The sequence below is a fragment of the Oryctolagus cuniculus genome, chromosome X (genome assembly GCF_051225735.1).
Source record: "Oryctolagus cuniculus isolate XC-2025 breed Fujian yellow rabbit chromosome X, ASM5122573v1, whole genome shotgun sequence".
Classification (NCBI taxonomy): domain Eukaryota; kingdom Metazoa; phylum Chordata; class Mammalia; order Lagomorpha; family Leporidae; genus Oryctolagus; species Oryctolagus cuniculus.
The window spans coordinates 36838729-36861410 of record NC_142888.1 but is presented as its reverse complement, the minus strand read 5'-3'; the positions used below and the strand labels follow the sequence as shown (position 1 = coordinate 36861410).

The 22682-nt window shown below is 47.2% G+C and overlaps 1 protein-coding gene across 5 annotated transcripts in view; it reads left to right on the top strand.

Moving 5' to 3' along the window:
- Positions 1-6289: 6289 nt before the first annotated feature.
- Positions 6290-22682, top strand: part of KDM5C (lysine demethylase 5C) — a 33536-nt gene continuing 17143 nt past the window's right edge. For 3 of the 5 annotated variants that reach the window (XR_016227899.1, XM_002720016.5, XM_008272647.4), the window contains exons 1-12: positions 6290-6956; positions 10660-10737; positions 13280-13402; positions 13690-13860; positions 14330-14464; positions 15229-15352; positions 15450-15631; positions 16622-16780; positions 18893-19012; positions 19125-19283; positions 19912-20093; positions 20192-20354. Coding sequence is in view for 4 of the 5 variants with exons in the window: in XM_002720016.5 (XP_002720062.2) it covers positions 6807-6956; positions 10660-10737; positions 13280-13402; positions 13690-13860; positions 14330-14464; positions 15229-15352; positions 15450-15631; positions 16622-16780; positions 18893-19012; positions 19125-19283; positions 19912-20093; positions 20192-20354 (1746 nt within the window). In the remaining variant the exon portion in view is untranslated. The remainder of the gene's footprint in view (positions 6957-10659; positions 10738-13279; positions 13403-13689; positions 13861-14329; positions 14465-15228; positions 15353-15449; positions 15632-16621; positions 16781-18892; positions 19013-19124; positions 19284-19911; positions 20094-20191; positions 20355-22682) is intronic. The other 2 variants (XM_051827113.2, XM_008272648.4) reach the window with 1 other exon arrangement.

The following is a 22682-nucleotide window of genomic DNA, read 5'->3' as shown; positions in this document are numbered from 1 at the left end:
TGGCATAGCACAGATGTCACTAAAATTTTGTTGATCAAATGAACGAGTGAATGAATTTTTTTTTCCCTAAGCTAAGTCTTAGAGTACATCGGTTGATTTATTGGTTGCAACTTGTGTACCAAGTTATTGGGCCCCTCTGAGGCTTCTTCACGTTTCCTTGAGCTCTTTCCTAAATTCTCCTGTCCTCACTGCAATCCCTAGACTGGGCTACCTCCACCCCACCCTCTCTTGGGAGCTCACTGTCTAGACTGTGGAGGGGGAGAACATTGCCTCATCTACCCTGTTTTTTGAGGACCTGAAGACAAGAAGCCTCTTTTTTTTAAGATTTATTTATTTATTTGAAAGAGTTACACATAGAAAGAAGGAGAGGGAGAGGGAGAGGTAGAGGGAGAGAGAGAGAGAGGTCTTCCATCTGCTGATTCACTTCCCAATTGGCTGCAACAGCCAGAGCTGTGCTGATCCAAAGCCAGGAGCCAGGAGCTTCTTCTGGGTCTCCCACATGGGTGCAGGGGCCCAAGGACTTGGGCCATCTTCTACTGCTTTCCCAGGCCATAGCAGAGAGCTGGATCGGAAGTGGAACAGCTGGGACTCGAACCAGTGCCCATATGGGATGCCGGCACTGCTGCCTTACCCGCTACACAGGCCCCAAGGAGCCCATTTCAAAAAGGTTTTTTATATAAAAGGTGCTACTGCTAATCGCTTTGGGGATGTGGATGGGGAGGGATAACACCGAGCAAAGGATAAAGGTCTCAGAATCTCACAGGGTTCATACCTATGTTCCCAGATCAATGCTGTCTTGTAGCTCTTTCCGTCATGATGGGAACGTTCTACAACCGTGGTAGCCACCAGCCCCATGTGGCTGTTGAGCATTTGAAATGTGGCCAGTGGAGCTGAGGATTTCATTAAATTTCAAGAGCCACAGGAGTACCACACTGGACAGTGCAGGAGAAGACTCTCAGGAGTGCACAGCCTGGTGGGGATAACATCAAGACACAATATTAAGTACAGGAAGCCCTGGGTGTGTGGGAGCACAAAGAAACAAGGGAAGCCCGACTCGGCAGTGAGATGGAGCCAGGAAAGTTTTTTCTGCAATGGCTCCCTTAGTTGAATCTTTTTTTTTTTTTTTTTTTTTGACAGGCAGAGTGGACAGTGAGAGAGAGAGACAGAGAGAAAGGTCTTCCTTTGCCGTTGGTTCACCCTCCAATGGCCGCCGCGGCCGGCGCGCTGCGGCCGGCGCACCGCGCTGATCCGATGGCAGGAGCCAGGAGCCAGGTGCTTTTCCTGGTCTCCCATGGGGTGCAGGGCCCAAGCACCTGGGCCATCCTCCACTGCACTCCCTGGCCACAGCAGAGGGCTGGCCTGGAAGAGGGGCAACCGGGACAGAATCCGGCGCCCCGACCGGGACTAGAACCCGGTGTGCCGGCGCCGCTAGGCGGAGGATTAGCCTAGTGAGCCGCGGCGCCGGCCCCCTTAGTTGAATCTTGAAGGGCAAGAAAGAATCAGCCAGGTAACGAAGGCATTTGTTAAAGGGAACAGCACAATGTAAAAGGCCTGGAGGTGTGAGACAATGCAATGTGCCAGTAGCACAGTGAGAAAAGAATGGGAGAGGGCAGCTCCAGTGCTGGACACAGCAAATACTGAAGACTGGAGATAGGCGGGCCACCCCTGGCTTAGCAGCAGCTGTTGTGACATGAACTGATACATTGTGCTATGTGACGTCTCCACTGTAAAGTTAGGGAGCGATGCATTGAAATTATGTAAATATCCTGCTACTCTTCAAACGTTCACCCACCAGCATTTCATCACCAGCATTTCACTGATGATCCTTGAGAGAAACAATTATTATGCCCAAGATTGCCAAATGATGATTTTTCACAAATGTCATCATTCTTTCCACATATACAAGAATACTTCAAAAAATTCCTGAAAAATGGCATTACAAGATAGGCTTATTTCATTGCAAAACATTTTGGAAATCCATGCATACTTATTTCGTAACACACATTTCCAGGCATTTATGTGTGAATTTAAAGGCTTCTGTGCCAAAATAAGGTTATCTTTTAATTCCATGTTCCATGAACTTTTTTTTTCCATGAACTTTTTGAAGTACCCTTATATTTGCTGTCTTTCCACTATATCGGAGAACTTTCCTTTCTCCTACATTTATTTATATCTGTATGGATTCACAGTTGTCTGTTTTTACTCAATGGGTTATTTATAACCCATTAACATCATTCTTTATTTTGATGCTCAAAATGCCCCAGACTTGGCCAGCAGGAAACCCTCCAAGCTGGCTCCTGTGTCCTTTGGCGTGTTTCCATCTTTCTTTGAGCACTTTTCTGGCACAAGCTGCTCTGGGCCTATCTAATACTTTCTCTGTCCCAGATCTGAAATTAGTCATTCTCTTCCAAGGAGCCCTGACTCTTTGTAGTAGAGAATGGCATTTAGAAGTCAAGATGTGGGCATTAGGTATTATGACTATATTATTTTCTTTTTTTAATTTTATTTATTTTTTATTTATTTTTATTTTTTTGACAGGCAGAGTGGACAGTGAGAGAAGAGACAGAGAGAAAGGTCTTCCTTTTTTGCCGTTGGTTCACCCTCCAATGGCCGCCGTGGCCGGCGCGCTGCGGCCGGTGCACCGCGCTGATCCGATGGCAGGAGCCAGGTACTTATCCTGGTCTCCCATGGGGTGCAGGACCCAAGTACTTGGGCCATCCTCCACTGTACTCCCTGGCCACAGCAGAGAGCTGGCCTGGAAGAGGGGCAACCGGGACAGAATCCGGCGCCCCGACCGGGACTAGAACCCCGTGTGCCAGCGCCGCAAGGCGGAGGATTAGCCTAGTGAGCCGCGGCGCTGGCTATTATTACTATATTATAAGAGCTTGGAAAATGCTTGGGAATCCACTGATGGTTTTCTAACTCCATCCTATGTTTACTATATACTCCAAAGAGGAGCTTTCTCTTTTCCTTCATTTCTCTGACAATGTAGAGTCATGGATTTTTATTTTGCTCAATGAGTTACAATGCATGATCATCAAAATTCATCTTGAATTATCATTTTGACTATATTATTTTATCTTTATATATATATATATGTGTGTTGTGTGTGTTTGCATTTCCATTAGCTTCAGTCTCCTTACCTATAAGATGAGGATAACAATAACAATACCTGTTTCAGAGCACCTGGCCTTTGACGAATAGCAGTCATCATTATCTCTACTCCTCCTAACAGCACTATGAGGAAGGGGTTAGTCTTCATTTTGCAAATAAGAAAACCAAGGTTCAGGGAAGTGAAGTTCTTGGCAACTGTCAGCTGCAGAAAAGCAGAGACCATGTCTGTCTTGGTTACCATTATATTTCATTGCTCAGAGAAGTGTCTGGTAGATAGTAGGGCTTTAATAACTGTTTGTAAATAAATGAATTTGGTCTCACTGACTTCAAAGACTATGCACTTTCCATTTGCTCTTCCAGGATGGGAGTGTGGGCTGAGGCTCTGAGAGAAGGCTGTATGGAAGCGTGGGCAGAGCTGAGAGGCAAAAGTTGGTTTCCTGTCTCCTGATTTCATGCTCCTTGCCCTTCACTGAGCTGCTTCCAGATGGAAAGGCCAAACGTACTTCAGCTTAGGATTTGGCATATTCTCCTACCTTCTTCTCTTTCCTCACCCTTCTGCCCAGTTGTGTTCCTATTGAGGGCCAACAGTAGGCAGAGGATTCAACTTGGAGTTAGCAATCTCCCGTTTAACATCAGGAAAGTTGTTTAATCTTTCTGTAACTTGGTTCTCATCTACAGAATGGGTAAATTGACCTCCATCTTTCCCAAGACTGTTGCAAAGATTAAGGGAGATAATTGGCATGAAAAAGCCATGTGGGCTATTATACGCTTATCCATGTGAGAGGCTAGTGACATTACTGTAATTAACATCACCTTGCCTAGCCTTCTGTGTCTTGTTCAAACAGTTGTTCAATTGGGTCATTTACCTGGGTTTCTGGTAGGGGAGAAGCTGAGGCTTCCTCTGATATCTAGGAAGTTTTGAAAGGACATGTCACTATCTGTGTTACTTGGGATGGATTTTCTCACAAGCTAAATGGGGATAAAGATCCAGAACATTTGAGGTAATATAAGGATTTTGGTGATAAAATAAAATCTGACAGCACTAGCACAATGCTTAGCACAGAAGAGTTTTTTTTAAATATTGAAGCAAAATTTAATGAAGAGAAGTACACCTAATAGACCAGGCAGGCATCTCAGGAAAGACCTGAGAGCCCAGTCTGCATTCAGACTGGCATTTTTTAAAAGATTTAGTTTTATTTACTTGAGAGGCAGTGTTAGAGAATGAGAATGAGAGAAAGAGAGATCCTCCATCTCCTGTTTCACTCCCCAAATGGCCACAATGGCCAGGACTAGGCCAGGCTGAAGCAAGGAACCAGGAGCTTCATCTGCTCTCTACCTGTGTGACAGGGGTCCAAGGACTTGGGCCATCCTCCACTGCTTTCCCAGGCACATTAGCCGGGAGCTGGATTGGAAGTAGAGCAGCCAGGACTCGAACCACTCACTGCCCATATGGGATGCTGGCATAGCAGGCGGTGGCTTAACCTTCAATGCCACTGTGCCAACCCCAAGACTGGTATTTTTAATGGATTTGGAGATGGGCCCTCCGTTTCTCCTCCCTTCTCCCTGTCTGGGATGGCTCACTGGTTGGAGGGCTTCCTGGACAAAGCAGATTCTTAAGGAGTTTGAATACACTGGGTGTTGACTCTTCAGCAGTAAAGTTAACAGAAACCAGATACTGAGGGTCTGGATATGCCAGGCACTACATAAAAATCCTGCTAGGTATGTGTTGTTAATTCCACTTCAGTTTCTGGAGGTGGGACTTGCCCAAAAGTCACATAACTAGAATATGGCACAGCTGGTGGGACCGAGTCCAGGGTACGAGTGCCTACCTGTACAGTCTGCTCTCTCGGTTTAGGATGTCCTTAGCTCACTCCTGAAGTAGGCAGAATGCACTTAATTGGCAGTCATGGGAAAAACACACTGGATAGAAGAATGAGGAATGGCACTCCCCTGAAATGCATTCAGGCTTACAGTAGGTGCTTAATATACTCAAGAAATGTTTTCAAGGAGTATACATTATTTTCAGTCAATATATTCTAAGGCTGCTCATTCATTTTTGTTTTGTTGACTTAACATTTCCTGCTTACCATGCCAGGTGCTAAGGATGTATAAGCCCACATGGTCCCTGCTCCTAAGAATTCATAGTCAGACGGGAGAACACAAAATAAGTACTCAATTAGCGTGTACACAACTACTCAAACAGGTACACAGTTGGTGTTCAAACTGTCTGCAGTAGGTCCACAGCTGATGAGTAATATAGATGATCTGCCAGTGTAGTAGATGCCTGAGAGATGTGGATAAACTATTGGTTTGACACTCATTCAAAGTTGTTGCATTATACCTATTCAGAAATTGCTGAAGGATCATACAAACGGTAGATGTATACATGACAGGTACTCAAATAAATAAGATGAGTTACACACAATAAGTGTGATCAATGTACATAGATGTGGGATAAATACACTGTGGTTTCACCCATGGGGAAACAGGTGTTCCAGATAGTAGGCATTGGAAGGCAATGGATAAATACGCTGTTGCTAAATGTCCAATAGTTAAAATGCACATACACTCAGGTTTATTTTATAGGAATACATGCCACGAAAATATGTATGTAGTAAAAGTGCATACAGATCAGATGAAGGGCATTCATTAAAATGCTGACTGCCAATGACTCTTTGGGGTTGAGAATGAAAACTCCATCTCTGAGAAGTCTCTACGTGTAATCTTGGCCAAAATAATTTTTTCTTTCCTCTACTTGGGATCCAGGATTCTAAAATAAAATTTAAAAAAAAAAATCCATAATCCCCAGGGAGTGAGCCACCTTCTGCCTTCATTCTTTAAAAGCCCCAGAGGCGTCGGAGCCTCGAGTTAAGACCCTAATATTTCTCCGCCAACTTGCGGGCCAGCACTACGGTTCCCTCGCAACTAGGTGCCTAAAGCCGCTTTCTGTGGCTGGTATCGGAAAAACCAAAGAGAACGGACAGAGAACGTTGGGGCGGGGCTGGCTGAGGTCTGCGAAGGGGGGCCAGTTTGGGTACACCACCCACCCACGCCAGCTTCTCTTCCGGTCTCACTCCACAACGCGCATGCGCGCCACGGGCCTTTAAACGTGCAACGCCGGTCCATCCGGAAAGAGGATCCGGCTAACTAATTACAATCTTGCTCCTCCGCCGTTGAGGTGGACTATTTTCTCTCAGTCAGGAGGAACGTTTGAGTAACCGCTTCCGAATAGGAAACCCATACCAGCCTATTTAGCTCGGTCTCCACGGGAAGAAGGCTTCCTAGGGCTTGACCTGATGCAGAGTGTACGAGAATCGGAGGGACATCCCGCGGAGGGATCCGGTTTGTTGTGGTGAGGGGAGGGGGAGCCGCTGACAAACCAAGATGGCGGCGGTGGCGATGAAGGCCGCGACGGTTGGGAGGTAACTGTGGTAGCGAAGGCTGCAGTAGTTGGGAGGCAGCCGCAGAGTTTGGAAGGAACGGGGCAAGACGAAGAAGCGGTAGCAATAGCGGAAGCTTGAGCGTCTCAGAGCGCGGCAACCACACGCCCCCTAGGGCCCTCGGCGGGCGGCGGCCCCCCTGCTTAGGGCCTAGTCTCGGAGCAGTTCCTCGGCTTCAAACAGCGGCGGCGCCATGAGTCCTTAAGGGCGTTTTGAGTCCACCTGATCCCTGGCCCAGCCCTCGGGCCCACCATGGAGCCGGGGTCCGACGACTTCCTACCGCCGCCGGAGTGCCCGGTGTTCGAGCCTAGCTGGGCCGAGTTCCGAGACCCCCTTGGCTACATCGCGAAAATCAGGCCCATCGCTGAGAAGTCGGGCATTTGCAAGATCCGCCCACCCGCGGTAAGGCCTGGGGCCGGTGGTCGCCGGCGGCGAGGCGGGGGTGAAGGAATAGGGTAGCCGGCGGAGAAGTCGGGGAGGGGGAGGGGCAGGGGCAGCGCGAGGTGTGGGAAAATGGTGTGGCTGGGACCCTTGTGGATGCGGCGCGGGTCGGAGAAAGGGTGCCGGGGCCAGGGCCCTCTCGTGGCCTGCGGTCCTCGGTGACTTGGGATCAGAGACCCACCCCGACCCCTGGCTCTTCGGAGTCACTCCTGGTTCAAGACCCGGATGCCCAGTGGGCCAGGGAGAGTTCATAGGCACTCCGCACATCTTTTAGGTTCCCTGGACGACGCGGGTCAAGGCTGCACTAGATCAGGCCTTTCTCCCAACTACTGTCATCGCTTCCCTGGAGGCGGGCAGCATAGTTGAGTAGAAAGATCATGGCTCTGAAGGGAGACAGACCTGAGTTCAAAATTCCACTTTGAAGCTCAGCAGCTGTGTGACCTTGGACAAGTAAAATAATCCCTCTGAGCCTGTGAAAGGGGACCCAGGAATGGATATTTCGAGGATTGGATTAAACTAGGCAGCGTCTGTGTGTGTAGTTGGCAATACATAAGTGGTAATTATTGGGACTGTGAAGGTGTTTGATGTGGTCATTGGCTTGTCCCCTATGTGGATTGAGTCATATTTACTCACACCCTGCCAGGCCAGTTCGTCTGTGATAATGTATTGGCCTGGTGGACCAGTCAGGAAATACTGGGGTTGGGGGGGTTGCTCCAGCTGGCTCCCCTGAGATGGATTCAGGAGCGGGTCCCTTTTTCCACTTCCTGTGGAGAGGCTTGGGTCAGTCAGTCAGCTTAGTGGTGGGGTGTGAGTCTTCCTCAGAAGATTTCTACTGTCCCCAGGCCCAGGATGTAGGCGGTCCCAGAGGTTAGGGCATTCGTGGGGGTCCCCTTCCGGAAGCAGACCAGAGCTATGGAAGTGTGCCCCTTGGAATACTTGCTTCCCAAAGGTCAACATCAAAGGCCATATGTTTTCTCCTAGGTCTGGCTTCAGGCCAGAAGAAGTTCCCCAGGGGGTAGGACAGGCTACTGCTTTGGCAGTATGGAGGAGAAATGATGCTGTGTGTTTTCCAGTGAGCACTTGGGAGTCAGGGTAGGAATTGAGTTCGGCTGAAACAGGGTGTTTCTGTGTTTCCTGGCTGAAGGGGCATGGGAAGCCTCAGTCTCACCTGAGGAGGGCACCACAGGCCTCCAACTTGGTGCTTTCTGGTACTCAACCACAGGTCTAAACTAATTTCAAATGGATCCTCTGGGAGGTGTTGGGTAAGCTTCCTTTTTGGAGCTGGCCACAGATCACAGAGGTATCCTTGTCCATGGTGAGGGAGAGACGAATCCTGGGCAGCCTCACGGAGGCTCTCCCTGAAGTGGCGGGGTAGGCCTGAGGGAAGAGGCGTATCTGGGTATAGATGAAGCCAGGAATTCCTTTTCTCTGTCTTGGACTTAGGCAGGCAGGCAGGTCGGTCTTCTGCAGGTGGTGTTATCCTGTTTTGGGGGACCAGGAAGGGGAAGGGTGACGTGTCCCAGGCATGTGTGTGTAATACCAGCAGGGGCTGTCTTTTGTTAGGCCTGTTTACCCCTACAGTATGCTTCCCTATTCCAAGAAGACTTGCTCTGCTCTGGTTTGGTTTTGTTTTCTTCCTCTGAGGCTGCTCCTAGGCCACCTTTAGGCAACTGGTTTTCTAGTTGAAGCTTGAAATAATCACCCAAGTGATGCTCAGGCCCAGAATAGGAACCTATGTATGGGTGGGTGCCTGGGAGTTGGAGGGTTGCCTGAGGAAGGGTGGCTTGGGGTCTGAATTACTGGACAGGTGACTGCTGCACTGGGGAAACATGGGTGGGAAGATAGTGCTGATATTCTGGAGTAGACCTAGGACAGCTTGGAAGGATCTTGCTTCCTGGATCAGGTAGCCAACTTTCTTTATCACCCCGTTAATAATCTTGACATAGCGTTTGGCACATACCGGCATGGGGCTAAAGGAAGAATGTTGGCTGGATCTTCCTGAGCTATCTGTTGCACCTCCAGCTCCTGCTCTAGGATTCCAGTTCTGCCATTTCCTATCATGTGCCTGGTGTTGCACTAATTCCTGTCTAGAGCTTGATTCAGCAGGCAAGAAAGGTGCTTGGTGTTTGGGGTTTTTGCACTTTTCTAGCTGGGTTACTTGTGCTGAGCGGAGTGCTGTAATCTGATGGAAGAGGAGGCAAGACTGCGTTAGGGCTTTTCTGGGTTTGAGCCATACTATTTTAGCCTACTTTTTCTTGTTGTTTTTTCCCCTGCTTCACTGAGCCCCAGGTGTTAGCTACTTGCTTTGGGTGGTAGGAAAGAGTATGTGTGCCTAAAAGTCCCTCTGACCCCTCTTCTAAGACATCTATGCAGCTTTTCCTTTTTCACAGAATGTCCCTCTCCCCCAAATATATGCATGTGTATGTGGACACTGGTGGCCTGGTGTAGTGCCGAGAGCCCTGGACTGGAGGTCAGAAGACGTGGGTTCTAATCTTGGCTCTGCCACTCACTCAGCATGTGACTGTGGGGAAATCTCATTCTCTGGGCCTCACTTTCCCCTTTTGTAAAGTGAGAGCATTGGTCTAGGTTATTCTGGGTTTTTGCCACCCCAGTAGAAAGCAGGTCTCTGGGAAGGAGAGGACTGCATTGGAGGTTGGAGGGGTGTTGGGAAGGGGGTTCTTCACAGCTACCCTTTGGGCAGAACAGAACAAGTACCAAGTTGGCAGGGCTGAGACTCCCCCAACTTGTATCTTTTCCTGACTTCCCTCCCCCTCTCCAAATGCTCGGCCTTTGCCATCACAGTCTAACATCCCAGAACTCTTCCCTTGCTCCTCCCTGGGCTTCCTTCCCCTGCCTCTTCCTCATACTGGCAAGGTGTATGAGAGAGGACCCACAGAAAGCCTTCTAAATTGGGTGATGCAGATTCCTGCTCTCTGTTCCTGCTCTTCCCTGCAGTATCTATCTCATACCCTTTAAATTGAGAACAGACATTAAAGGTTGTAACCTTTGGATCCTGCAGAAACCAGAGCTGGGCTACCCTGCATGTGTATAGGGTGATATGGTCAGCCTAAGATTATAGTCCATTGAATAACCTTTTCATTTGAAAATCAGTTTAATTTCCCATATCAGTCTTGTGAAGAAACCAGGGCAAGAGTTTCAATTTCCACCTTACCAATGGGAAAACAGGCTCAGGAAGGTAACAGTCTCATAGCTAGTACGTAGTGGAGCTAGAATATGAACCCAGGTCTTCTGATTCCAGATCCTGTGTGCTTTCTAGTACTCCCAGACTCTGTCCTACCACACATGCCTATGGAATGAAGAGTTAATTTAGGTGTAGTAAGAGTTTGGAGTCAGCTGTTTTGGGCTCTCTCTTTCTCTCACTGTACTGTTGGGAGGGACTCAAGAAGAGAAATTTCCCAGGGTATGTGCATGGGGCCTTTGATGTGGACTTGAGGGGCTGGTGGGCCTTTTTTTTCCTTTTTGCTAGGCCTTGTTGTGAGGGGAGGTGAAGTTTGGGTGGATGGGGAATTTACCAGGTTAGTGGGTCTGAGGTGGCTAGAGGTCTGGGAAGGCAAGAATGTGGTGCTGAGCTGCTTTTGGCATCCTCTGGTCTCAGCACTATGCTGGGATAACCCAAATCCCTTTCCCTTCTCTACCCTCCCAGGATTGGCAGCCACCCTTTGCTGTGGAAGTAGACAACTTCAGGTTTACTCCTCGAATCCAGAGGCTGAATGAGCTAGAGGTAAGAAGACTAGCAGCTGGTAACAGGGTTGGGAAAATGGATACCTGAGCTCTGATCCCACTTCTCTTATACTTTCTCTGGCTACTGTACTTTACGTAAGTAGGCCTTTATTCTGTCTTGTATGTAATTGCATACCTTTAGTGCACCTGGGGCCGGAGAAAGCTTTACAGCTCTGAATATAACCAAGAGCAGGGGCATTTAATGTTTCTCATTTGACAGCCCAAAAGTTGGATATGTCCCTTTCCCTTAGAGGTTCCTGCTTCTGAAACTTTTCCTGTCAACTAACCTTACCCTACTGGAGTCAACAAAAGGGAAATATGAGACTGACTGAGACCTTTTTTTCCCTTGGCCAGCTGAATGTGGCCTCATGTATTTAATTTGTCCACAGTTCTGTGCTTCCTGTCTTCCTTCCATGGTTCTTGGTATGATGGAAGGTGAAGTAGATGGGCAGGAACAACACAAGAACTGGTCTGCGTGGAGGCTGGAATGGTTAGAATATTGGGCCAAGGGGCCAGACTTTTCTTGATCTCAATAGTTCTCTATGAGAAGTCTAGGACCTTTGCATGGACAGATAGGGCTTTTCACTAAGGGCTTGAGAAGGGGAAGTGAGAGTGAGTGCCCTGAAACCAGTTCCAAGTAAGGTCTTGGAGTTTTCCGTGGAAGGTGGAAGATGTACGTTAAATACTGTAGCCACATAATACGTCTTTACTAAATGTCCTGAGGGGTTAGGCCTAGCTTAATGTCCGTAACCTACAAGTGTACTGATTTTCTAGACCAGAGTTCTTCAACCTTGGCACTATTGACTTTTGGGGCCAGATATTTTTTGTTATGGGGAAACTGTCCTGTGCATTGTGGGATATTTATCACCATCCCTGGCTTCTACCTGTTAGATGCCAGTACTACCCTCTCCCAGTTATGACAACAAAAAATGTTTCCAGACTTTATTAAGTGTTCCCTGTGGGGCAAAATCTCCCCCCATTGAGAAGTACTTCTCTAGACTCCATCTGGGTGGGTGCTATTCTGGTTAGGACAGAAGCCATCTCTTACAGTGAGTACATTGAGATCCTTAGAGAAATAGATGTAACCGTATCTGTGGGGGTATAGCTAGGACATGTCGTTGCCTAGCATGGGACAAGGGCAGGCCTTCTGGAAAGGTAATGCTAGTTAATGAAGGAGGAGGAGGAGCGGGGGGGGGGGGGGATGAGACCAAAATTAGAAGGCTAAGGGTTCGGATGGAGGTTCAGGTGGAGAAAGTAGTGTTCCTGGCTGCCTAAAGGTACTCATAGCAAGGGAACTCATTTCTTACCACAAATAGACCTTAGTTCTTCTGAATTATGAAATTGTCCTTTTTCCTCCCAGTAAGATCAGGGCAGGGTAATGAATGATAACAACTGTGTAGTTCTTCCTAGAACTCTGACGGGAGTCAGCAGGTTATAGACTTGGAGACTGTCTTGACTCACTGAGATTTCAGGGAAGCGTGGTACATGCTTTGGTCTAGGATCTTCAGCCTACATCAGGTCCTGAGTTGCCCAAATGCTGATGCTGTCCTAATAATATACTATCTCTTAGTTCTGTAGGCCATTCTGTCTGTAGCATGCATTCTCACGCTTCAGCCATGGAGCAAGTTTCCTGGTGCATGAGGAAGTGAATGCGGGAGGTGTCTTCCCTGAATCGTGCCTAGAGCTTAAATATAATTCTGAAGTTTCCAGAGGGCCTTCACTGGTTCTCATTAAGTCTACCCCTCTGGGTGGACTGGGCAGTTACTTTTTTTCTTTTATAATTAAAAAAAATAGAGGGGAAATGTTTGGTGTAGCAGTTAAGATGTCCCTTGGGATACTTGCAGTCTATATAGGAGTGCCTGGATTTGAGTCCTGGCTCTGCTTCTGATTCTAGCTTCCTACTAATGCACACCCTGGGAAGCAACAGGTGATAGCTCAAGTACTTGGGTCCCTGCCATTCACATGGGAAATCCAGACTGAGTTCCAGTCTCCTGACTTCAGCCTGGCTGTTACCGGCATTTGAAGAGTGAGCCAGTGAATGGAAGATCTTTGTCTCTGTCACTTTCTCAGTCTGCCTTTCAAATAAAAGATGAAAATAGATAATAGAATTCTTTTAAGTTTTATAATTAAAAAAATGAATCCAGAGAGTAGAACTGATTTTGCTCAAGACTGTACAGCCAGTCAGTAGCAGAGGGAAAGCTTAAACTTAAGTTATTTGACACCCAGTGATCTTGTTGCTTGCTCTGTGACTTACTTTCTTTAAGCCTCTGCTTCCTCATCTATTCAGGAGATGGTAATACTCCATAACCCTGGCATTGATATTGAGAGAGAATATATGTAAAATTTCGGCTGTGGTGACTCTTGGGAGATGAGAGCAAGGTGGGACTAAGCGCTGTCCAGAGCCCAGGTTTCGGTTCATTTGGAGAAGCCCTGGGTAGTGTACTTGGGCTGTTCTATTCCCTTTCTCCTCTCTTAAGATTGGGCCAGAAGAGAGGGGTCCGGGGAAGAGGGTGGCCAACCTCTTTGAGCCATTTTTTCTTCAGGCCCAGACGAGAGTGAAACTGAACTACTTGGACCAGATTGCCAAATTCTGGGAAATCCAGGGCTCCTCTTTAAAGATTCCCAATGTAGAACGGCGGATCTTGGACCTCTACAGCCTCAGCAAAGTAAGAACAGGCTTTTCTCAGACACCCCCAACCCCATCCCAAGAGCCTTGCTACTTTGGGGACTCCCTTGGTTTGGATATTGGACTTCTAGACAGCACTGGAAGGGGTATAGCCTGGTAACACACAAGCTGTCAGCAAAACATTTCTTGTTGCAATTTGAGATTGGGAGAAGGGGCTAGCTTCCAGTGAAGTGAGAGGCTAGAGTTGTCCTTATTTTGCTTTCTACAGATCTGCTCCCTTATGCATACACACAGCACATCCCTGTCCCTTCTTGCTTGTCCTTCTAGATTGTGGTGGAGGAAGGTGGTTATGAAGCTATTTGTAAGGATCGCCGGTGGGCCCGAGTGGCCCAGCGCCTGAACTATCCACCAGGCAAAAACATTGGCTCCTTGCTGCGCTCCCACTATGAACGTATCGTTTATCCATATGAAATGTACCAATCTGGAGCCAACCTTGTGGTAAGAATGCTGCGCTCGGAAACAGTGAGGCTCTACCCTCAGACACGGATTCTCACACTTGTTCTTAGTGAAACTGCTTCGTGGACTGCAGGTTTGAAGCTAGACTCTACTAATGGGGCTTATTTTCTTCACATATGCCCAGGGTCAGAGGTTCTGGAGTTATGTGTTATATGCCAAGGTCAGGAGATGGGAGAGATTTTTTGGGCTAGTGAGTCTGAGAAAAAATGAATTCTGATTTAGTTAAGGAGGTGGTTATTTGGCCTGCGGGTGATTGAAAGGATAAGCAGGGATAAGGATTCCCCAGGTATGTGCTGGTTTCAGTAATAAAAGCCGGTTGAATAAGGGCTGTTGGTGAGGGTCAGGTGAGTAGATCACAATTTCGGTTGCCTTTGGATGAAGGTAGAGGGAAATCCTTGTTCCTGGGTGCTGGAGCCCCAAACAGTAACCCTTACCCTTCACCTGTCCCCAGCAGTGTAACACACGCCCATTTGATAATGAGGAGAAGGATAAGGAATACAAACCCCACAGCATCCCTCTTCGACAGTCTGTGCAGCCTTCCAAGTTCAACAGCTATGGCCGGCGGGCTAAGAGACTACAGCCTGATGTGAGTACTTCCCTTCTCTTCTAACTTTAAGAGTTTTGAGGTAGAGTCCTCTTCCTCTGTCTGATCTAGGCTATGTTCCCTGTTACACTTTTCCCTCTCTTGTTTTTTGAGTTCCTCCAAGCGTTAGTGTGTCTCTCTCTGGCTTCACTCTTGATCCCTTTTCTTCACTGTCATTTGAGGTGCTGAGCTGCCTCTTGCTCTGTTTGCACAGTGTCTTGCATGTCTGCCCTTCTTGCCTTCTTGTTCCTCTTTGGAACCACTCTGTTTATTGAAGCAAGACTTGTCTTTCTTCTTATATTGATAGCTTACCTTCAGGCAGAAGCTCATGTGCAGACATTCTTAGCACTCGGGATACATCAGAGAACCAAATAGGTGTTCCCGGGCTCAGCATTGCGTGTAATTTAGCAAATCGTGTTTGTCACTACCATGTTTTAGTAATGCCAAACACTGTTAGGTTTTATATATATATATATATATATATATATATACACATAACCCCTAAACTCTCCTCATCACTGTAAGGTAGGAGCTAATGATTTATAGTTGAAAATTGAGAACCCATTTTTAATTCCTTTCCAAAAGGGCTCAGGAGAGAATTCACTTATCTCAGTCTCCAAAACGCAACTCTGAATTCTTGGCCCTGACCTATATCTGTGCTATAGTCCCTGTTATGAGCGCAGGTGATAGATAGTCTAGCTACTGTTCTTTTAGGATGAGGCAATCTTCCCCAGATAGTCTTGACTCATTGCCTTCTTTCTTCCTAGCCGGAACCCACAGAGGAAGATATTGAAAAGAATCCGGAGCTGAAGAAACTACAGATCTATGGGGCAGGTCCCAAGATGATGGGTCTGGGCCTCATGGCTAAGGATAAGACTCTACGGAAGAAAGGTGAGGCCTAGCAGTTGGGGATGGCCTCACCTCCGGAGAGGAGGCCAGGCCCAGAGGGTTCCAGACCAATGTTTAGAGTTACTTTTCTCCCTCCCAGATAAGGAAGGGCCTGAGTGTCCCCCTACCGTAGTGGTGAAGGAGGAGTCAGGCGGGGATGTGAAGGTGGAGTCAGCCTCACCCAAGGCCTTCCTGGAGAGCAAGGAGGAACTGAGTCACAGCCCAGAGCCCTGCACAAAGATGACCATGAGACTGCGGAGGAACCACAGCAATGCCCAGTTTGTAAGGACCTACCCTGACTTCTAATGCTCTGCTTCTTGTTCCTTCTCCAAGTGCTTCCCCAGTATGACACTGGACCATATTGCCTTAAGCAGAAAAGTGGGCCTGGTGGGCTCCTGCCCTCAGGTGGCTCATTTAATTGGGGAAACAAGGCCAGCTCACATGAAACAAAGAACAAGAAAGGGTGATCGAGTGCTGCCAACATGAAGTGCTGAAAGGATCCAGAGGAGGCTGTCTGTTGCCTCCCCATAAAGATTAAGCTCCTCACTACCCTGCATGATCCGGTCCCTGCTAACCTCTAGCCTCAGGCCCCAGCACTGCCCACCTCACTCTTGTTACATGTAGCCACACTGAACTTCTTGTAGGTATGTTCACTTTTGTCCTCTGAGATGTGCCGTGCTCTTTCATGTCTCCATCCTTTGCACATGCTTTTTTTCTGCCTGGAAGGGTCCTGTGTTCTGCCACCTTGCCAGGCTTCAGTTTGCCTTCAGGTTTCAGCCGAATTCAAGAGTCACCTTTTCAATGAAGTCTTCCTCAAGGCCATCCCTCCTTATCTGCAGCTGATTTGAGTGCTTCCTTCTCTAGGTCCCCACAGTACCCTTTATGGGCCACTCTTGGGGCAGGTTTTTTTTTTTTTAATTTTTATAAGTGTGTGCCTAGAGTGTTGTATGCTCTGGGAAGACAGATACCATGTTTTAAGTCATTTCTGAACCACAAAATTGAGTGTAGTGCTAACCATGGGTTCTGTAAGTGTTGATGATTAAAAATGGGGCCTGAGAGTTCAAGCCTGAGTGGTAAGGACTATCTCACAGTTCGCACTGATTTTGGTGCTTGCATGCAGTTGAGCTCCAGACCTAGTGTGACTAACCTGTACGGCACCATGAATGACCCAGCCAGCAAGTGCAGCAGTCTCCAGTGGAGAACTCTGGAGGGGCCTGATTGTTGAAGGTTGGGACAGAGCCTATATTGAACTTTTGCTTCCTTCCCCTGCAGATTGAGTCATACGTTTGCCGGATGTGCTCCCGAGGGGATGAGGATGACAAGCTCCTGCTGTGTGATGGTTGTGATGACAACTACCACATCTTCTGCCTGCTGCCTCCTCTGCCTGAGATCCCTAAGGGTGTCTGGCGGTGCCCGAAGTGTGTCATGGCGGTAAGGCCTTCCCAGCCCCAGTCCACCTCTGCCTTGTAGGGTATCTATCCTTGCCATCCTTCATCTGACCTTCTTGAGGGTAGCCTCCTAGCCAGCCGCAGTCTTGGGTTCTGGATCCCAGGGTTGAGGCTAGGCTGGGCAGAGCTTTAGGAGAAAGAAGAGGAGACTCCTTTGCTTCTGTCCTCTGGGAGCTCTGAGACCACCTGGGGAGGTGAGCATCCTGATGAGATAGACTATATATAATGAGGTATAAGCGGACACTAAATTGTGCCTTAGAAACTCTGAGATGTGCAAGTTCAGAGAGGAAAACAAGGGCAATAATCATAGAAGATGTCAGGAAAGAGACAAGAACATTAAGAAAACATATTCTTTTGATTTCTAAGTATTTGATTCTTTTTAAAAGAAAGCTTGGAAAATAGATTGTCTACTATCTACCATGTAGAGATAACCATTGTTAATAGTCTGGGTATCTTTTTTTTTTTTTTTTTTAAGATTTACTTATTTGAAAGAGTCACGTATCTGTATCTTGTATCTGCTGGTTCACTTCCCAGTTGGCCACAATGGCTGGGGGTGGCCAGACTGAAACCAGGAGCCTGGAACTCTGTCCAGCTCTCCCATGTGGGTGAGAGGGGCCCAATCGCTTGGGCCATCTTCCACCACTCTCCCAGGCACTTAGCAGGGAAGTGGAGCAGCCAGAGCTTGAACCACCACTCAAATGGGATACTGGCGTCACAAGGGGCAGCATGAACCTCTGTGCTACAACACCGGTCCCGACAATGTGGTGTATTTTCTTCTCACCTTTTTATTGTTCCGTCTATGTAACTATCTTTAACAAGTTTGGGGTCTTGGAATTCTTTACTTTCATTTGTTACTTCATAAATCATTTTTCTGTGTTATTTATTTAAGGTATTTTTTTCTTTTAGTTCCCTTCTGTTGTGATATTTAAGTTGGCTTGAAGTCCTGTAGGCTTTAACTTGAAGAGGTGGGAAGGCATTCCAGACTGGATGATCCAGGAGCAGAGGCATACAAAGGAGACTGTGCCTAGTGCAGGTGGGGCCAGGGAGGAGAGCAGATGAAGCAGCAGTGAGGGCTAAGCAGCCAAGATGTTTGGTTGGTACGTTTCAGGAGCTTCCTACTTTTATCCAAATTCCCACTGCCCATCTTCATTTTCCTCTGGGCAGACATCGATGGTCTCTGGCTTTATATTAAGACTCAGCTGTGGTTGTATAGACCTGGTGTACAGATGACCTGTACATACACACGGTGAGAGAGTAGGGCAGTGCACAATGGCCTTGGTGCAGTGGGAGAGATTTCTCGTGGAGAGGACTTTGGATACCAGTGGTATTGTGGATGAGGAGGACTGACTGTCACCTCTCCTTGGCTCTCTAAGTGATTATGAGCCAATGGACCAGATGCACATTTATTTTTCAAACGCAAGCAGGGTGTATGTGTCTGACTGTGGATAGTTCATCTAAAGCCATGAATGTAGGTACAAGTGAGGTAGATCTGCGTCTTGTCTTCTGAGACTGTCTAAAGAACAGAAGTATGGTAGGATTTGATACTGTAGAAGTAAGTGCCTTTGTTTTCCATCCTCCAGAGTAATAGAATATTCAGTACTATTTTCTCAGGCACATAGTTCTAGTCTGGGCATAAAAAAACTTTCCTAAGTATCCTGTGTGAGCTCATATTTTAGCTAGAGAAAAAATGATGACCAAAGAACATAGGATAATATATTGAAGTCAGAACCCGTGTTTAGATAGTGAAGTCCTAAAGGAAGAAAAGCATATAAGCTATAGTAATGAGGGAGGACTTGTGGAGGTGTGGAACTAGTTGGGTTTTGAAGAATCAGTGTGAGTAAGTAGGAGAAGACATTCCATTAGGGAGGAACTCTGAGCAAAAGCATGGTGGAAGTACATATGGGAAATGAAAAGACTAAGCTGAAATGGTAAGAGACAAAGGTGGAGCTATTAAGTAAGGCCTGTCTCAGGGCCCTCGAGTACAAACCTAGGGTTGTGTTCCTTCCCTATTTCTACCCCACATTTCAGTTTTACTTAGAAGGATTCTCTACCTCTCTGCCCCTACCTTGGTTTCATGTTCTCCTTTGGGTTTCAGGAGTGTAAGCGGCCCCCTGAAGCCTTTGGCTTTGAGCAGGCTACCCGGGAATACACTCTGCATAGCTTTGGCGAGATGGCCGACTCCTTTAAAGCTGACTACTTCAACATGCCCGTGCATGTAGGTGATGGAAGGCTGGGGTGGTGTTGGTGCCTGATACTCTCAGCTCACTTGAATCAATGGGGCCAAGGTATGATAAGGCCACAGTCATGTGCTACCCTTGTTTCTCCAGATGGTACCCACAGAGCTCGTAGAGAAGGAGTTCTGGCGGTTAGTGAATAGCATTGAAGAAGATGTGACTGTTGAGTATGGGGCTGACATCCATTCCAAAGAATTTGGCAGCGGTTTCCCTGTCAGTGACAGTAAGCGGCACCTAACCCCAGAGGAGGAGGTGAGTGCATGAGTGTCGTGGTTATGTGTCAGCTGTGTGAGCTTAGGCAGGTCACTTAGTATCTGCAAGGCTCAATATCTCTAAGATGGGATAATTATGTCTGCCTTACACAGTTAGATGAAGTGATGAATGGAAAGAAAGTCTGATACCTGGCCAGTGCAGAGATGTGATGGGTTCTTTTGCCTCTCTGAGCCCATTTCCTTATCTGTGAAATGGGGAGACTATATCTACCTTGAAAATTTATTACAAGAACTAAATGAGATATGAAATAACTTGACAGGGTACTTGGCTCACTCATAAGTATTCAGGGAGTGGGATTTATGTGGATAGGAAAAATTGAGTACCCAGGCCTGCTTCAAGGTAAGAGTGTGTGTGTTTTGGTCCAGAGTAAGGGTTTTTAATTTGCAAGAATTTGGTGGATGGCTATATTTGTAAATCTCCCTGAAATAGAAGTGATTTCAATTGGAATTTTGTATGTATGCATTTGGGAGGGGTATATAATAGATTAGATAGTTCAGAAAGTTCTGTGACCTGCAAATTGAGGTTTTCTAAGCCAAAGCAAATAACTTAAGGTTTCAGTTCCTTAGCATGACCCTCATCACGTTTCCACAAATATCTAACCTGACAGGAGTACGCTACCAGCGGTTGGAACCTGAATGTGATGCCGGTATTAGAACAGTCTGTACTATGCCACATCAATGCAGATATCTCTGGCATGAAGGTGCCCTGGCTCTACGTGGGCATGGTCTTTTCAGCCTTTTGCTGGCATATTGAGGATCACTGGAGTTACTCCATTAACTACCTCCACTGGTGAGTGAGGGTCGTGGAGAGCCAGGGAGGCAATCATCATGGTTCCTTGAGTGGCCATAGATGGGACTAATCTATTTGTCCCCTTTGCACTTGTGCAGGGGTGAGCCAAAGACCTGGTATGGGGTACCTTCACTTGCTGCAGAACACTTGGAAGAGGTGATGAAGAAGCTGACGCCTGAGCTCTTTGATAGCCAGCCTGACCTCCTGCACCAACTTGTCACACTCATGAATCCCAACACCCTCATGTCCCATGGCGTGCCGGTGAGTGTCCAAAAGCAGGGACAAGGGGATGGTGTTTGTCTTCTGGAATTTACCCTTGCTCTTTTCTTATTCTTGTGCTACCTTAATCAGGTTATGTGTTTGTTCTAATAGAGACCTAAAATAACAGTGATTAGATACACAGTGTGGTGGTGAGGCCCCTGGGCCATGTGTTTGAAGGCAACAGCTTAGGAATGGCTTATTCTCACATCTTCGTTCTAGCCAGTTGAAGAGGGAAATGGGAGAAGGGCAAGGTTAGACAAGTCTCCTTACCTTTAAGGACACATCATTTCCGTTCATCTCCTGTTAGTGGTCACATGACCACATAGCCATAAGGGAAACAAGGAAATATAATTATGCTTCTAGAAGGTTCATATACCACCTACAAATTGGAAGTCATGCCATTAAAGAAGATCAGAATGAATACCAGGACAACTAGCAGTCTCTTGCATTTTTCAATCGTCACCATTCTTTGGAGTGGTAGGTCTTTTCACTCCTATAACAGGTTGGTCCTGGCCTGTCCTCCTCCTCTGTGTATTCCTCTTCCACCCTGTAAAACATTTTGCTGGTTATACAGCCTTGCTTACCTTGAGAAGCAGTAGATTTCTGGGGATTTTTAGCATTGGTTAACATCAGCCAGTTTTCTGGTATGGATCTTAAAACAGCTAGATCTATAGTCCTATAAGAATAGGAGTTAGTACCTTCGTCCGTTCCTCCCTGTTCCTTCCACCCTGTCTGGCCTTGGCCATGCTGCCACTTAAGCATGGATTTCAAAATACAATGCATGGTGCACGATAGACAGCAAGTCCCTGTGATGGATCCTTGGACTTCTGTACAGGAGGGCTTTGGCCTAGGTCAGTGGTTATCACTGGGGTCTCTTCTTACCTTTATCTCATTTTGATAATACTGTATATCCTGTGAGTCATATTTTTTCATTATATGTCTTAGTGATACTCAAAATCAAGGATTCAGATACCTAGGAAATTGGACAGGGGGAGTATCCCACAGTAGCTCAGTCAGTCTTTCTCCACTCAGAAGGGTCCATTTCCCTTTCTGCCTCACCCTGTTTTTAAAGGATTACTATTACTGGAGTTGAGATGATTGAGGGCCCTTCCAGTCTTGCTGCCTCACAGGTGAACATTGGGTGTATACTTTCCTCAGATTGCTCCCTTCCTGATCCATAGCACTGCATCAATCCTTGTCTAATACCAAGGAAAACCATAAGAGTCGAAGACTCAAGGATTTGAGCAGCTAAGGTGCATACAGAGGGGCTTCAGAAAGTTTTTGGAAAATTCACATTATTTATTTTTTTTTAAATTTTTTATGAACTTTTTTTTTTTTAAAGATTTTTATATTTTATTTGAGAGGTGGAGGTATAGCCAGTGAGAGGGAGAGACAGAAAAGTCTTTCTTCTGTTGGTTCACTCCCCAAATGGCTGCAACAGCAAGAGCGCCAATCTGAAGCCAGGAGCCAGGTACTTCTTCCGGTCTCCCACGTGAGTGCCGGGGCCCAAGCACTTGGGCCATCTTTTACTGCTTAACCAGGCCATAGCAGAGAGCTGGATTGGAAGTGGAGCAACCAGGACTAGAACAGGCGCCCATATGGGATGCTGGCACCGCAGGCAGAGGATTAACCTGTGCCACTTTGCTGGCCCCTCACATGATTTCTTTTTTCATTAGTTTATTTGAAAGAGAGATATCTCCAACGCACAGGTTTGCTCTCCAAATGCCTGCATCAGCCGGGGCTGGGCCTGGCTGAACTCAGGAGACCAGATCTCAATCCAGATCTCCCACATGGATAGCAGGGACCCATATACTCGAGTCATCACCTACTGGTTTCAAAGGTGCATGTTAGTAGGAAACTAGAATTGGGAATGGGGCCAGAACTTGAACCCTGGGCACTCCAGTGTAGGATATGGACGTCTCAAGCAGTGTGCTAACCACTGCACCAGATACTCCCCACATTATCTTTTAATTCCATTTTTCATGAATTTTTTAAAAATATTTATTTGAGGGGCTGGCGCTGTGGCTCACTTGGTTAATCCTCCGCCTGTGGCGCCAGCATCCCATATGGGAGCTGGGTTCTAGTCCCAGTTGCTCCTCTTCCAGGCCAGCTCTCTGCTGTGGCCAGGGAGTGCAGTGGAGGATGGCCCAAGTGCTTGGGCCCCTGCACCTGCATGGGAGACCGGGAGGAAGCACCTGGCTCCTGGCCTTGGATTGTCGTAGTTCCGGCTGTAGTGGCCATTAGGGGGTTGAACCAATGGAAGGAAGACCTTTCTCTCTGTCTCTCTCTCTCTCTACTGTCTAACTCTGTCAAATAAATTAAAAAATA